General features: G+C 31.5%; 1 protein-coding gene across 2 annotated transcripts; it reads left to right on the top strand.

The window, feature by feature from the left end:
- Positions 1-320: 320 nt before the first annotated feature.
- Positions 321-13,732, top strand: LOC111058869 (thioredoxin, mitochondrial). 2 transcript variants are annotated; one of them, XM_039438517.1, is made up of 4 exons: positions 321-472; positions 1,605-1,811; positions 6,181-6,413; positions 8,313-13,732. In XM_039438517.1, the coding sequence occupies exon 4, from the start codon at positions 8,329-8,331 to the stop codon at positions 8,737-8,739; it is 411 nt and encodes a 136-aa protein (XP_039294451.1). In that variant the 5' UTR covers positions 321-472; positions 1,605-1,811; positions 6,181-6,413; positions 8,313-8,328; the 3' UTR covers positions 8,740-13,732. The 2 variants fall into 2 exon arrangements, with proteins under 2 accessions (XP_039294451.1, XP_039294449.1); XM_039438515.1 differs by having other exon boundaries at positions 331-615.
- The last annotated feature ends 2,269 nt before the right edge of the window (positions 13,733-16,001 follow it).

Here is a 16,001-nt window from a genome sequence, read left to right as displayed (position 1 = left end):
ACTAGAATATTGTTAATGAAAGAGAATATTGCATTATTCAATATTGTAATGGTGAAACCTAGGTGGAACAAGCCTTTATTATTGTATAATTAACATGGAACCTCAGTTATTATTAACAATGTAACATCAATATTTTCTATTCGTATATCATTACAACTTGCGAAATAATTCAATTTTAACAAAATTCCAGCAGCGTCAAAAAGAATTGTTGCTTTCAAAGTGAACGTCACATTCTGGTTGCCATGGAAACGGCCAAAACATTTCCTATTGGCCTCATTGTTGACTGTTGAACTGCCAATTTTCAATAATGAAGCCAACACATTGTCAAATTAAATGACGCATTTCATTTTATAATTAGTTGATTGAAGCGGAATTTCAAATACGTGTGGTTGTTATGTTTAGTACGAATTACAGCCGCTAGGGCTTATTTGTTGAAGGTTAGCTCTTCAGTTTTGCTTCAACTTTCAACCAAGTAAGTTTCTAGTGATAACGTCGTCTACCAAAATAGAACATTATAAATATTGATGAATACTGAATAGATCCAATAATTATTGTTTGTAATACATCTTGTTTCAACAAAGCTGTGATCATGAAATACTTTAGAATAGATTGCAGGTATGGTAATACATTTATTTGTGATTTTGTTCAAATGATGCCTTGTCCTGTCCTTCATTTGTTTTTATACCTTGACCTGGAGATTTTATTACCAATATTAGCATTTGACTGGTGTAGACACCTGCATTAGAATTATGATTCTTTATTATTTGTCAATATAAATGTGTGCTACCTATCTGTCAGTAATTTTACAGTTTATTATTGGTTATGGGAAATCCTAACCTTAAGTAGGTAGTTCCATTACAAAATGGTCAAAATAATAAGCTGATTTTCAAATGTTTTATGAAAATTTTGGATTTAAACAGCCCAAGTTCAAGTAATATAGTCGGCGTAATTGTATTGTAGGTACCGTAAAATTTTGGGTTCTTATACCTCTGTGAACAATATGCCAAAATATTTCCAGATTTGAAAAATACAAATTATCTTGCATTTTGAAAGGTTACTGATATAGGCTAATAGAATTATTGCCAGAACTAGTCGTGTTTGATATAAAGAGAGTGATTGTCTGTAATATTATAGTTATAGTTTTAAAATACTTTAAATTCAGACATTTGAAGCCATTAGACTAGAAACCCCAATTTGATTGTACCTCTGGATACCAAGAAACCTTTCAATAAACAAATAACATACAGAATTTATCAAATTATGTCATCATAGATTTGATACTTAAATTATAAAGAAGATAAGCTTCTAGTTCTAGAGATATCACGTCCTATAAGTTACCCGGTAATCTAAAACTTTACAATTGCAGACAAATTACTCTGATGATTATTATTCATTCATAGATGAGAATGATATTGTAGGCTTATCTATCTATCAATGATATTGGTGGTTTCTATCTAAACATAGAATGTGAGTCAGCATAGAGTGTAAACATTGGGAGTCACCATAGCGTGTAAACATTATTGTGAATCACCACTTTAATCCCGATAATGAAGGTAATGCCAATCCATCATGAGGGAATTTTTATCTAACTTTCCCTTTTTCAGGTCGTCATGACCACCCTGTTATTTGGCACCGGAGTAGGAACGTTTATTCTGGTGTTAGTCTGGTCATCAGCTCTATGTCTTTGCTGCATATCACTGAGAACTCACAGAAATATTGGGCCAATTGCCGTTTCAGTGGCTATACTTGTTATGCTAGTTCTCTTACTTCTGCCTAGAGGACCCCAGAGTGAGGAGCAATCCATACATAAAGTAAGTATTTTAATAAGCTACTAAATATATTATTCTACTTTATAACTACTCTAGTTGATAAAATTTAAGTAAAAGTTTGAAAACGGCTGAATAACTTATATCTATTCAAAGACAAATTGACGGTAGGAGTGATTAAGGATCTAAAGTGGTTTCTATAGTAAGGTCTACATTATAATGACAGTGGAGAAAGATAGAAGAACAGCGTTGCCGATTCTCTGCCTTTTCACTGCCTTCTATAGAGGATAGCTGATGCGGTATCGGTATATCTGATCCAATATTAACTTGTTCATTTTTGTTTAAAATGATAAATCATACTTTATTTGCCAAGAAAATGTATTTTGCAATGATTACTCAAAGACAAAGGTTTAAGTAAAATGGTATACCGTACCTAGTATAATGCTCAGTCAGTCTTCCAGTATGGAATTAGGGTGTGGGGTGGTGCGATTCAATGCACATTTAAAAAAATTGAATGTTATTCAAAAGGATATTCGATAGGCAGCTTGAGAGTGTACAGACGATATCTTAGTCACCAACTTTTTCTGGAATTTGGAGTTATGACAGTCAGACAGCTATATATTAGAAATCTCATTAAATATATCAGCAATCATACAGATATCTTCACACGGCATCAAACTAATTATATTTTCAGATCTGCAAATAGATATATTGTTCCTCGAAGTGACTTTACTATAATTTCAGAAGACAACTCAACTACACATTAAATAAACTAATAAATATTATTCCAGAACATTTTATAAAAATAAAACCCTCAAAAGCACTTGAAACGAAAATTGAGAACTGGATCAAGACCGAAAATGTTGTAGTCAAAATATTTTAATTCTAGGCATTTATAAATTCTTCATTTCCATGTTTTATTTAATTATTTCCCCCTTTGCTACCTGAAAGTTGTCTCTCAGACTGAATTCAATTTATATAATGTTATCCTGTACTGTATTTCAAATTTTTGATACATCAAAATGAATATTTGTTTAATAACGAATTATATTTTGTTTATGTTTATGCTATAAACTATTCCACTATCGTGTTTTTTTTTTTGAAAGTGTATGCTATTTTTTGTTTCATACAGTTACTTTTTTCTTTTTCTCTCTAATTGGAGTGCTTACTGAATGCTCGTTGCTAGGGCACAAACTTTGTTTTGCTGGCAACGCCAATATTATATATTAGATTATTATTTAGTTTCAATAAAAGCTTTTATAATTTTGTTAGTAAATTTCTAATAGGCCTATATGAAACTGAATTTTGTTTTCCATGTATTTTTGAATTATTTATATGAATTTGGCAAGAAATTTGATTTTATTTGATTAAATTTGAATGTTTGATGTATTTCTATATGATATTTTTTTTCTACATTGTTGAAAACGGTCAGGCTACGTTGCGGAGCTAGGAAAAGATAGCGCTATCTGCGTTGTCAAATGATAGACAAGGATAGCAACAGCAATGCTGATAAAATACTGTCATTATAACTTGGACCTTACTATATGAATTCAGTGACTATGCTTTCTAGATAGCAACATAGTAGAGAGAGTTGTTGGACAAAAGTACTGCTTGACATTAAGGGGTGCAGTTTTGAAGTAAGGGTTGTTTAGATAAGAGCCATTATTATGCCACAGCCACTCCTTGATCTGTGGGGTCTGAGAGGTCTCCTCTTTTTAAGTGTTTTTTTCCTTTTGAAGTGGATTTTTCTTCTGCAACATCACTATTGTGTTTTGTTTCTTGTATTTAAGCGGAGTTGTACGACATGTTTATTTTTTTTCATATTTTGACAACATTTCCTCTTTAAACTGTTCTAAAATGATGCACCAGAATTCCTTCTTTTAAATTTTCTTAAGTTTGAACTCACGCACCCTTATTTATTTCAGTTAGACTACTTAAATTTCTCTATTCATTGTCTTCTCTTCTCTTTCATCCTTGCCCTTTTCTTTCTCGTCTTCCTTGCCTCTCTATTCTTCATCACAATAATAATATATTCTTCTCACACTTTTTCTACTGTACTTCTCTTCTTGTTTCTCATTATATCGTTATTTCTTATTCTTTTATTTATTAATTCTGTTTCTTTTTTATCATTATTCTTTTAATTCTTCTTCCTCTCGTATTTCTTCTTCCCTTTCATTCTCCTCATCCCCTTAATCCCATTCATTTATTTATTCGATACAAACATAGAAAGGCTCACAGATAAATTCCAGTTCGAACCTTAATGACATATCTAATAGTTTAACAGTACATTTTTGATGTAATAGAGATATAATTGACATTATTCAGAAGAACCAACAATTCAAATTACATAAAAAAACAGGCTCTCAGCTATGTAAGTTACTGTAGAAAGCTATAGAAAAGGAAATTAGGCAACAATGCTTTTCTATAATTTCCACTGAATCAATAACGTAAATCTAACTATAATCATTCAGTAATTTCTTCGTTTTTCAATCATCTGAATCATTCACTTATTGATACATTATATATTTATCAAGACCATCTCACTCCGCTATTATGACCTCATCTCCGCCCCCACATCGCTTGTGATGTTTCAAAGTGTAAAAATGACATCAATCTATCGTATTCTATATATATCATAGTATATTTTGTTTATGTTTATGCTATAAACTATTCCACTATCGTGTTTTTTTTTTTGAAAGTGTATGCTATTTTTTGTTTCATACAGTTACTTTTTTCTTTTTCTCTCTAATTGGAGTGCTTACTGAATGCTCGTTGCTAGGGCACAAACTTTGTTTTGCTGGCAACGCCAATATTATATATTAGATTATTATTTAGTTTCAATAAAAGCTTTTATAATTTTGTTAGTAAATTTCTAATAGGCCTATATGAAACTGAATTTTGTTTTCCATGTATTTTTGAATTATTTATATGAATTTGGCAAGAAATTTGATTTTATTTGATTAAATTTGAATGTTTGATGTATTTCTATATGATATTTTTTTTCTACATTGTTGAAAACGGTCAGGCTACGTTGCGGAGCTAGGAAAAGATAGCGCTATCTGCGTTGTCAAATGATAGACAAGGATAGCAACAGCAATGCTGATAAAATACTGTCATTATAACTTGGACCTTACTATATGAATTCAGTGACTCACATTCAGACAGGAACATAGTAGAGAGAGTTGTTGGACAAAAGTACTGCTTGACATTAAGGGGTGCAGTTTTGAAGTAAGGGTCGTTTAGATAAGAGCCATTATTATGCCACAGACACTCCTTGATATGTGGGGTCTAAGAGGTCTCCTCTTTTTAAGTGTTTTTTCCTCTTGAAGTGGATTTTTCTTCTGCAGCATCACTATTGTGTTTTGTTTTTTGTATTTAAGCAGAGTTGTATGACATGTTTATTCTGATAATATTTTGACAACATTTCCTATTTAAACTGTTTTAAAATGATGCACCAGAATTCCTTCTTTTAAATTTCTTAAGTTTGAACTCACGCACCCTTATTTATTTCAGTTAGGCTACTTGAATTTCTTTATTCATTGTCTTCTCTTCTTTTCCTAACTTCATCTTTATAGCTTACTTTCTAAACTATTTATACTTTTCAACCATCTCTGTGTATTTTAAAATATTGACGTGAGTACTATTTTTTGCTCTATTGTTTTTTAATTAGTCTAGCTGACAGGGAACCATACTATATATCTTCTCTTTCACCCTTGCCTTTTTCTTTTCTCGTCGTCATTGCCTCTCTATTCTTCATCTTTCTTCATCACAATAATAATATATTCTTCTCACACTTTTTCTACTGTACTCCTCTTCTTGTTTCTCATTATATCGTTATTTCTTATTCTTTTATTTCTTAATTCTGTTTCTTTCTTATCATCATTATTTTAATTCTTCTCCCTCTCGTATTTCTTATTCCCTTTTATTCTCCTCATCCCCTGAATACCATTCATTTATTTATTCGATACAAACATAGAAATTCTTACAGACAAATTCCAGTAGAGCCTTAATGACATATCTAATAGTTTAACAGTACATTTTTGATGTAATAGAGATATAATTGACATTATTCAGAAGAACCAACAATTCATATTACATCAAAAAACAGGCTCTCAGCTATGTAAGTTACTGTAGAAAGCTATAGAAAAGGAAATTAGGCAACAATGCTTTTCTATAATTTCCACTGAATCAATAACGTAAATCTAACTATAATCATTCAGTAATTTCTTCGTTTTTCAATCATCTGAATCATTCACTTATTGATACATTATATATTTATCAAGACCATCTCACTCCGCTATTATGACCTCATCTCCGCCCCCACATCGCTTGTGATGTTTCAAAGTGTAAAAATGACATCAATCTATCGTATTCTATATATATCATAGTAAATTTTGTTGATGATTTGTTGTAGGTATACGACTACCTCTTCGTGTGGCGGGTGATTCTGGTCGTAGTGCTAGCATTGTGCACTGTGGTTGCTGCCTGTCTACTGCTTGTTGAGAGTGTAATGCAGCCCCTGCACGCTCGCCAAATCAAGGGCTGGACCATCTGAGACCTGGGCTATCTGAGACAACCTGACCTCAACTTCTAACAACAACCAACTATCTCTCGAAAATATTCGGCAGCTCTACTTTGCTGTGATCGGTAAGCAAAATATTTCATTTTTTTTCTTAATTTTTTATTGTAATCTATTTTTCCCTAATATAATAATGGGTTAAATATAAATTAGTTATTTGTGCAACTAGTGCGCAAAGTGACAGTTTGCTGCACCGAAAGAAACGTTTACGCCCGAGCCGTAGGCGAGGGCGGAATGGTTTCTTGAGTGCAGCAGAGGAACTTTGCGCACGTATTTCACATTAAGTTTTTCCTACAGTTACCATTGAATATGAAAAGTGGGTAATTATGGGTAAAATTGCCTGAAATGCATCAAATGTTTTTCTGTGTAATTTTATTATTGATAAAAACCTTAATCCTAAAATCCTAAAGTCCTCGTTGTCCTTGGTTATAATATATAATGAATAATAATTAGCGCGTTGTGCTTCGTTGCAGCTCTGCTCACTATAGCAGCCACAGCAGTCACTGTTACCAACTTCATTTTGATTTTGCTGCACTGTTGCTCCATATAACCTACTAAGTATTTTTCGTTGCCATGTTGCAAATCTGGAGTGCAGAAAAATTTTTCCCGCACTAGAGCGGAAAAGTGATTCTTTGCGTTCTGTAATCAGTGCAGCAATGGCCACTTTTCAACGTAACTGTAGGAAAAAGATATTTCTCACCAGGACTACTACTTCTAGCAACTAAATTGGAATTAACAAATATTAAAAGATAACAATAGTAATATATAAATAGATGAGTTATCATGTATTATGCATATGCATTCACACTATCAACTCTGTTCTGCTTTCAACACGTTTAACGCTACTCTATCTTCTCCGCTCCACTATGTTTTGAGCCTTACACACACACAGATCACCTCATATATGAGTACAGCTGTCATTTAATTAATTGTAACAGATAATTGGAAACTCTGCCGTTCTATCACTCACCGACTTTATAACGTCAATCTCACTATAGATTTTTTATTATCTATTTTTATATTTTACAATAAATAATATTATGCAAATCATATGAATGAATCAAATTATAATCAGTGAAAAGAGTGTTATCATGGAGAAAAGGTAGCACAAGAAGATATCCATGGTATAGGGCCTTAATGTTCCAAATTTCACTATTAAATCAAGTCGATGGTCCTAGTAGTTCTTTTCGTGAAGCTATGTGACGCTATTTAACTCTTATTATGTGCCGTTCTCATACTCTCACCCGGCCAAACCAGCAATAATAGATAATAGTCGACAGTAAACGGCTTAAGTGATCAAAAATCGGCATGAAATTCGGAACCAACTACACCATAGGATATCTTCTTCTTATAACAATAATAATTGACCGAGCAAAGTGAGGTCTAAGATTCAAGTCGATGGTTTTGCATTTCTCTTTATGTTTAAATGTTTATATGCTGCACATTTACAGCAAAACGCAGCAATAGATTTTCATGAAATTTGACAGGTATGTTCGTTTTTGAATCTCGCGAAATTCGAGAAAATGTGATTATTCAATTGCAAACTATTGGCAACTGTTGATTCTATTAAATCATTCACTATGAAGAGATAGCAGACCTCATGTGTGTCTCCAGCGTTATTGCCCTGTCACCAGCTGGCTCCAACAGTATATTTGTTTATAAGTAGACTTGAGATGCGCGTGAACACTAGCATCAGGTGATAAATTCTCATAACGGCAAGGAAAGTTGTGTGAGTGCGCCACAACAGATTTTTTTGCTATGAGCGGGTTCGAACCGGGATCTTTAGGCTGCTACTACGCACAGTAATTATAGAATGTAACATTCTATGCTCACTGGCTACGCAAGCACTATCCACTAGACCATGGATCACTCCATATCTTCTTACTTAGTTTTATTATGTGCTAAGTTTTTATAAATACGTAGTATTTGTTTTTATGTGAAATAAAAAATATTGTGTTGTGTTGTAGGGCAACTGGGTTGAAAATGTTGGCGGTCTGCAGGCGTCTGGCGTCGAGGCGTAGCATCCATCTGGCGGGAGCCACTCAAAAGTCGTTCACAATCAACGACAACGACCATTTCGTGCAAAACGTGATGAACAGCTCGGTGCCGGTCATCGTCAACTTCCACGCCGAGTGGTGTGAACCGTGCCATATCCTCACGCCCAAATTGAACGAACTGATCGAGACGCGCGACGACATAAATCTGGCAACAGTGGATGTGGAGAAGTGCGCCGAACTGGTGCACACTTTCGAGGTGAAAGCTGTGCCGGCTGTCATCGCTATCAGGAATGGACTGGTCATTGACAAGTTTATCGGACTGGTGGATGGCGATATGATTGATAGTCTTATCAATAAGCTGTGTCCAGCCAAGGCTAAGAGTGATAGTCAGACCTGATTTGGGTAGAGTGGGTGACATTCATTTTAGTTGATCTCGAATCAGCTGTCTGGGAGGGTCTCAGTTTCTCGAAATTTCAGTTCGGCTAGTTCCCGTTGCTTTTAGAAAGTCCAGTGGATAAAGTATCATGATATTCCAGTTGATTTCGAATCAGCTGTTTGGGAGGGTCTCAGTTTCTCGAAATTTCACTTCGTCTATTCCCGTTGCTTTCAAAAATTCCAGTGGATATAGTATCATAAATATTCGAATAATATCTCAGTTGATCTCGGATCAGCTGTTTGGGAGGGTATCAGTTTCTCGAAATTTCAGTTCGGCTAGTTCCCGTTGCTTTCAGGAAGTCCAGTGGATACAGTATCATATTATATTCGAATGATATTCCAGTTGATCTCGAATCAGCTGTCTGGGAGCGTATCAGTTTCTCAAAATTTCGGCTAGTTCGGCTAGTTACTGTTGCTTTCAAAAAGTTCAATGGATACTGTATGCTATCGAATGATATTTATTTATATACTGTATGCTATCGAATGATATTTATTTATTAGGTTAGCACAAACAATACAATGATCGCAAAAGAAAAACGGGCTATTGCCAAAACTTCTTCAATTTCCTAATTTAGTTTCAAATTATCCGAATATTATACATAGGCTATGTCCATTTCAATTTTCTACACCAAATCACAATCTGAGAATATAGATTAGAATAAAACAAACAATTTTAAATTTAGATAGAGTGATAGTAAAACTTTTGTAAAAACATGAAACAAACTTTAAATTCACAAAATAAAGAATAAAACCACTTATATATATTAGTAATATTTTTCTCATAATACCAGCATATTGCCATCTAAAAGCAGAAATCTAATCTGTTTTTATGACAGTTTTCCTTTTGCTATTTAGTTCTTCGGTAAATATAATTATTCAATAACAGAAGTCCTTAGTTCTATTTATATAGCTTTCATTGTTTATTCGAATTAATTATTATTAAAAACCCAACCCTGTAACCTACTATTTTACCTTTTTAACATAATTAGCTCTCATTGAATTAATTATTGAAAACCCAACCCTTTAACCACCCATTTTACCTTTGAAACATACTAAAAATATCCTTTTGAGTTGTCGTAATTCTGTGAGATTCTACTAACTAAACGGCTTAACTTCCCACTTGTTTCGGTTTCACACGAACTGGTAAAAATAGGCACTAGATGAACTGATATCAAGAGGAACTGAGCCCCTCCCGTTGGAATCTGCATCGATAGTGTAAATTGGAGTCGGTTTGTGACTTGATTAGTCGCCTTAAACTGGATTCCCACGTGTCAGTGGTACAGTGAAAATATTATCCCTATAACTTCCAATGGGACTATTCACTCGCTCGGCCGTGTTGAGTGTGAATAGTCCAATCAGGACTCATGGAGATTATATTTTCACTGTGCCGAACACTTCTACTGATACTGATATGAAGGAATCAAGCTTCAGGCGCCCAATGACCAGTTTCAGCAAGCTCGGTCACGGCATTACGTGGTCAAAAATAAGGTACCGTTTTGAATTGAATTCAATTGAAAACTTGTTTACAGCGAGTGCACTGGATCATAAAATGGTTTCTAAGGCGATAAATCCAGTGCACACTTGAAAAGTATACCCGGCTTGACCATGATCAAATCTAACTGAGCTTGCTGAAATCGGGCATGAGCCAGATTATGACTTTATTAGATTCAAAACATAGAGGAGCAGTGAAGGTAGAGTGTAGCTGAGAGTGTTGAAATAATGCGTGTATCTAAATGTCCCCGCATTCTTCTACCTTCTATCCTACCTTCGCCGCTCCAGTAAGTTATGATTGTGGATAAATTCATGATTATTATTCATCAAAAAATGAGAGAGGTACATGAGAGTCAACATCCAACTAATGTCTATTAATAATAGCTTTTACAGTAACAATAAGATAGCTATTATACTGTAATGTTTATCCAATGATTTGGGACAAAAATCTTCATTGATCTGCAAAATTCTAGTGAATTTTAAACTTCACTTTAGAAAACTCAATTTTAAACTGTCGAGTGTGCAGTTTATAGCAATGATTGCTTACATTTGTTGAACTGCTACTAGATTTTAGAGATACTTCTAAAATTTAAAGATTATTTACAACAGTTCTAAAAAAGTGACCAAAACGTTATTTAGAACTTCAAAAGTTAGTCTTTAGAAATGAGATGAAGATAACTTTCATATTAAAATAAAATTCAAATCTTTAATGTCTTAAAATACATTAATATTGTACTAAACTATTTAAAACACAATTTGGTCTTGGTCGAATTTATTTATTCTTTATGGTTTAACAAACTCAAGAAAGTTTAACTCCTGCTTTAAGGCAGGAATAATATTAAAATGTTATTTTTCATTATTTTCTATCTATTGTGTGAAAATTGGTATTCTATTTTTCCGTATATTAATAGGTACTCAGATATTTCTATCTTGCAGCTAATCTCTTGTTATTAATATATATTAGCATAGTTAATATAAATTGATATTTATATTATAATATGTTGATACCATTTCATATTATTATAATGTATTGTGGGTGTTTTACTATTCCCACAAATTCATTTTATCTATTGATAATTTTTAATGAGAAGAGGAACTATGTTGGGTATGAAATTTAAAATTTTACCATTTTACATTGTTTATTTTCTATCACAATAAAAGTTGAAAGAACTTTAAAAGTGCCTTACATTGAATTTAAGGCTTTCGATAAGATTGTAATCATGCGCAAATCATTTTCTTTCAAGGCTTATAAAAGTATACACGTGTTTATTATAAACATAAACTCTAGCATTTCAAAGAACTTAACGGTTTTGAGATATTTTTGTCGATTTGAGGTGAAATGAGATAAGAAATCTATGTTTTGAACAATTTTGCATAACTTGGTTTGATTAGATAAATATATATCATTTTGTTCTATGATTTGATATGAGTTACAAAAACTTGAAACTTTTCAAGGAAAATGAATAATAGAACAAAAGTGCATTGTTTTGATTTTTCTACTTCTGGCACTGGTATATTATTCTATAATTTATAAGAAAGGATACCGTTTTATCTTATAAATTGTAAATTATTTCCATAGAACTATTGATTTATGTTAATTAACAATCATCCTATTATTTCATCAATTATAAAGAAGGGCAAATTCAATGAATAAATCTTTGAATTTGCGTAGAGTATTGTTGTAGGAATAATTTAATGAAAAAAATGAAAACTGGTGCTCTACTAATGTTATTTTTCTGTTCTTTTTCCAACTAAGTTTTACACCAAACTATGCATAATATTCATGTTTTTTATCACGTTTTTCATTTGAAATTAAATTATGTAAATTAATGAATTCACGCGTATCTTAGTTAATGTGATATATTGTTGTATAATATTAGAATTGCAGATAATTTGATTTCTATATCAGTGATTGATGTATTTTCATTACCTAGTTTAAAAAAATTAATTCACTTTGTCAATCATTCGTTGTCAAAGAAATTCTATATGTTCATCATTAGTTGTGTTGATTTCTGGTGTAAGTGGATTGATGTATTGAGAGTTATTGTCGACCATTATTTAAACCAATATTTTCTGTTGATTTGTCCTTATTAGCTGAAAATTGATAACGCCATGTTTTAGAGTAATCATGATAATAATAGGTACAATAATTAGTAATAGTAAAATAATCTGTAAAATATTTCAATTCAATTTTGAACTTTATATAAATGGGATTCAGAGGCGGAAATCTACTTGTTAAGGAAGTGTATATTTTTAAAAATAATTAAATATGAAATTTTGGAATAGGTTTTCCTAATGCTAGGAAAAGATCTTCATTATCGAAGAATTGTTTATCCTATCAATTCGTTCAGAATACCAAGTCAATTTATGGAATTACATCATTTTTTCACATCATTAATCTTGTGTTTTATTCCCAAATTATATCATCAATAATTGTGTTTTCACAATGAAAATATAGATTGTATTCAAAGCTTATGAACTATGATTCATTTTCATATGAGTAATTAAAATAATTTTCTAAAATAATTGAAAATGATGATGTTGGTAGAGTATTGAGTTTAGTGTGGATTGGGTAATTTCTATTAATTTATATGATGGATATAATAGTTTTCCTGGATGTAAATAACATTAATTTGAATGATTGATAGACGAGATTTAGAGCGGGAAATAACCCAAGCTATGACATAAATCTGAAAAGAAAATATGCTTTTATTAGTAAGTGAAGCGAATGATAGCCATACAGTGAAAATAAATAAGAATCTGATCAAGAATACAAAGAAAGGAAACAAAATTTACATAATCTACGGAAATTATCTTTGCTCGACTAATTTTAATAGATATTATTGTAAATTTGTGAGTTAATAGGCTACTGTTACTAACAATATTATTATTAACGTTGTTCAACATTTTATATATTATCCCACTGCTAATATTCTAGTCATATCAATTCATAACCAAATAACAGTAAAATATCTGTAGTGATTGTTATTAATATTCAATTTATTTTGTTCTCAAATATTCTGTACATTTGATATCAAAGAGGTTGTATAAAACACTTGACAAAAATAAATAATACTGAAGATCCAGATTAAAAAGAGGCGCAGCTGATAAACTTATAAGATATAAATTAACAAACTAATATGTAAATAATACATTTTTATTTCAAAATAATTGCTGAATAATATTCGTTAAGAGGGTTTTATTTATGTAAGTGGGTAATAAAAAGACCCCTTAATGACGGATCTTCAAATATGTACGCTGATCTAACGCCAATGTGTCTACTTTATTGTACAGCCTCTTTGGTCAGCATTAACAAATAAAGGTGTAATTTTTGTACTGTACATTGTTATACTTAAGACCCAAGGCTTTTATCTAATGAATGAGTAAAATACTGCTTTTATGAGCAACCAACTACTCCAATGAGATTACACTGTGATTTTTGCAAGTGCTTTTCTTGATAAAAATTTCGCAACTGGAATTGCTTTTCAAACAGAAGATTTTTTTATCTATGAAGATAACGTGTTATTTACATGTGTAAATACCGGGGACTTGGAGAGTGTGATAAAAATGTTCATCTTGTAAGACTCGCATTGTTACATTTATAATCTAGGTACAAGCTTTCTATTCTCAGTTTTATGAAACCTTACCTGTTTATTCCAAATGTTTTAAAGAATAATAATACATAAAACATAACAGAAATTAATTGATGTTTATACTGAAGAACTAGTAGTTATTTTCTTTGCCATTGTCACTTTCTATAAGAATATTGTATTGTAATTATTTACTACCTACAATTTGTCCCTTTATAAAGTGAAAGCAATTTCAAAATATTGAATATCCTATTCATTGGCTTGCTTCAAATAATATTGAAATATTTTTTCAAAACATGTATCATATTTCAATTTATAAGAAATATAGGTGAAATTGTAATATTGAGAATATTGTTTGTCCATTTATAAATAGGCTAGATTAAATAAAATAAAGTATATTGAAATTTGAACCAAACAACTTGAAATTTCTGAAACTATTTTCTTTGATGTAGCAAATTACTTTAAAATTATAAAACTAGTTAATTTTGTTTATATTAGATTTTTAGTACAGGTATTGTGATTTGATATTATCAATTGTAGTTCATGTTTCAGAATTTATAATAAGAATTTATAATAATATCAGAAATTATTTGTAATAATTGTTTAGCTGTTGACTTACCCTATATTATTTTAATAAATATTTAAAAGTGTCTCTAGTTTCTTTATTGAAATATTCATCCTTTATTATTATGGAAAATTGAACTCGAGTTTTCGGCTGCCTTCTAAAAGCTAAGAACTAATTGGACTAAAGCCTAAATATAGGCTCAATTCACACTTACGCGACTCAGGTCGAGAAGAGACTCGACTCTAGCATGTGTTTTTAAATGGGTGTCGTCGCGGAGACAAGAATCGACTGATCTGAGTGTCACCATTTGGAAACACATGCTCTCGACTAGAGTCGAGTCTCTTCTCAACCTGAGTCGCGTAAGTGTGAGTTGAGCCTTAGAGTACAGTAATATGCTACCGAACAGTGACATTCCTTGTTTTATAATTTACATTTAAATGTTGTGATATTTTTATAATAAATACTGTAACTATTAGTATAGATCTTATTAGAAAAACTTTCCAATAAAGGTCTGCTCTGCTGACTGAATAGTAAAATAATACAATTCAAGGTATTGTTCACATATTGGCTGTTGAAACAGTAGGATATAACATTTATTTGAAATAATATTTTAATCCATTGTTATGTTACCTATCTAAAGCATTTTATGAATGGCAGCCTTCAAGCTGCGTTTACACCAAAGTTTTTAACAAATTGTTTATTTTTCCGTCCTTATAGATTCATTAGATTGAACATAACTTATCATACACATGATGTGCATATGTGTTTGTCAAGATTCAAGATTTCTTTATTGCAGAAAACATTTATACAAATGCATAGCATCGTCATAGATTAAACATGGTAAATAAAAGTATTTAGGCTACATTCAAAGAAATAAAAATACAAACATCAAACAAAATACCCTCAAATTAGAAACTCCTCTTTTCTATATGGACATATTTCTATTAACATCTTTTTTATGACTCTTTTAAAATTACCAACTTCTAGCTCTTTTAAATGTGCAGGAAGCTTATTATAAGCTCTTATACCGAACTCCTTAAAACAGTTCAATGTTTTTGCATAATTGCACTGGTTCACCCTAAGCGATTCAGAATTTCTAGTGTAATGGTTGTGAACGTTGCTATTTACAGAAATACTTGCTAAATTAATTTTTACATACATAAGACATTCAAGAATGTAAATAGCTGGTACTGTCAAAATCTTGAATTTTTTTAATAAATCTACACAGTGAAAACGACTATTCACATTAGCAATGACCCTTACTGCTCGTTTCTGTAACACAAATAGTTTATTTACATTCGTATCATTACCCCAGACAACAACACCATAATACAAATGGGAATGAAGATAAGCAAAATACACTGAAATTAAAACACTCTTATCAACAATGAACTTTAATCTATTTAACATAAAAATTCCCTTCGACAGTTTGCCACATAATATTTTGATGTGAAAGTCCCATTTTAAATTGCTTTGAACTGTAATACCGAGAAACTTTGCATGAAACTAAAATTATTATACTCACTTGCAGAACCTTTCTTGAAAAGAGGAATTATTTTGACAATTTTTAAGCATTCA

Source organism: Nilaparvata lugens, chromosome 11 (genome assembly GCF_014356525.2).
Source record: "Nilaparvata lugens isolate BPH chromosome 11, ASM1435652v1, whole genome shotgun sequence".
In the NCBI taxonomy this organism is placed as follows: Eukaryota; Metazoa; Arthropoda; class Insecta; order Hemiptera; family Delphacidae; genus Nilaparvata; species Nilaparvata lugens.
Note: the sequence above shows the minus strand (reverse complement) of the source record. Positions and strands in the feature narration are given on the sequence as shown.

What these genes read in the sequence shown, in the direction of transcription:
- LOC111058869 (XM_039438517.1), top strand. Translation starts at nt 8,329, where the DNA reads ATGTTGGCGGTCTGCAGGCGTCTGGCGTCGAGGCGTAGCATCCATCTG.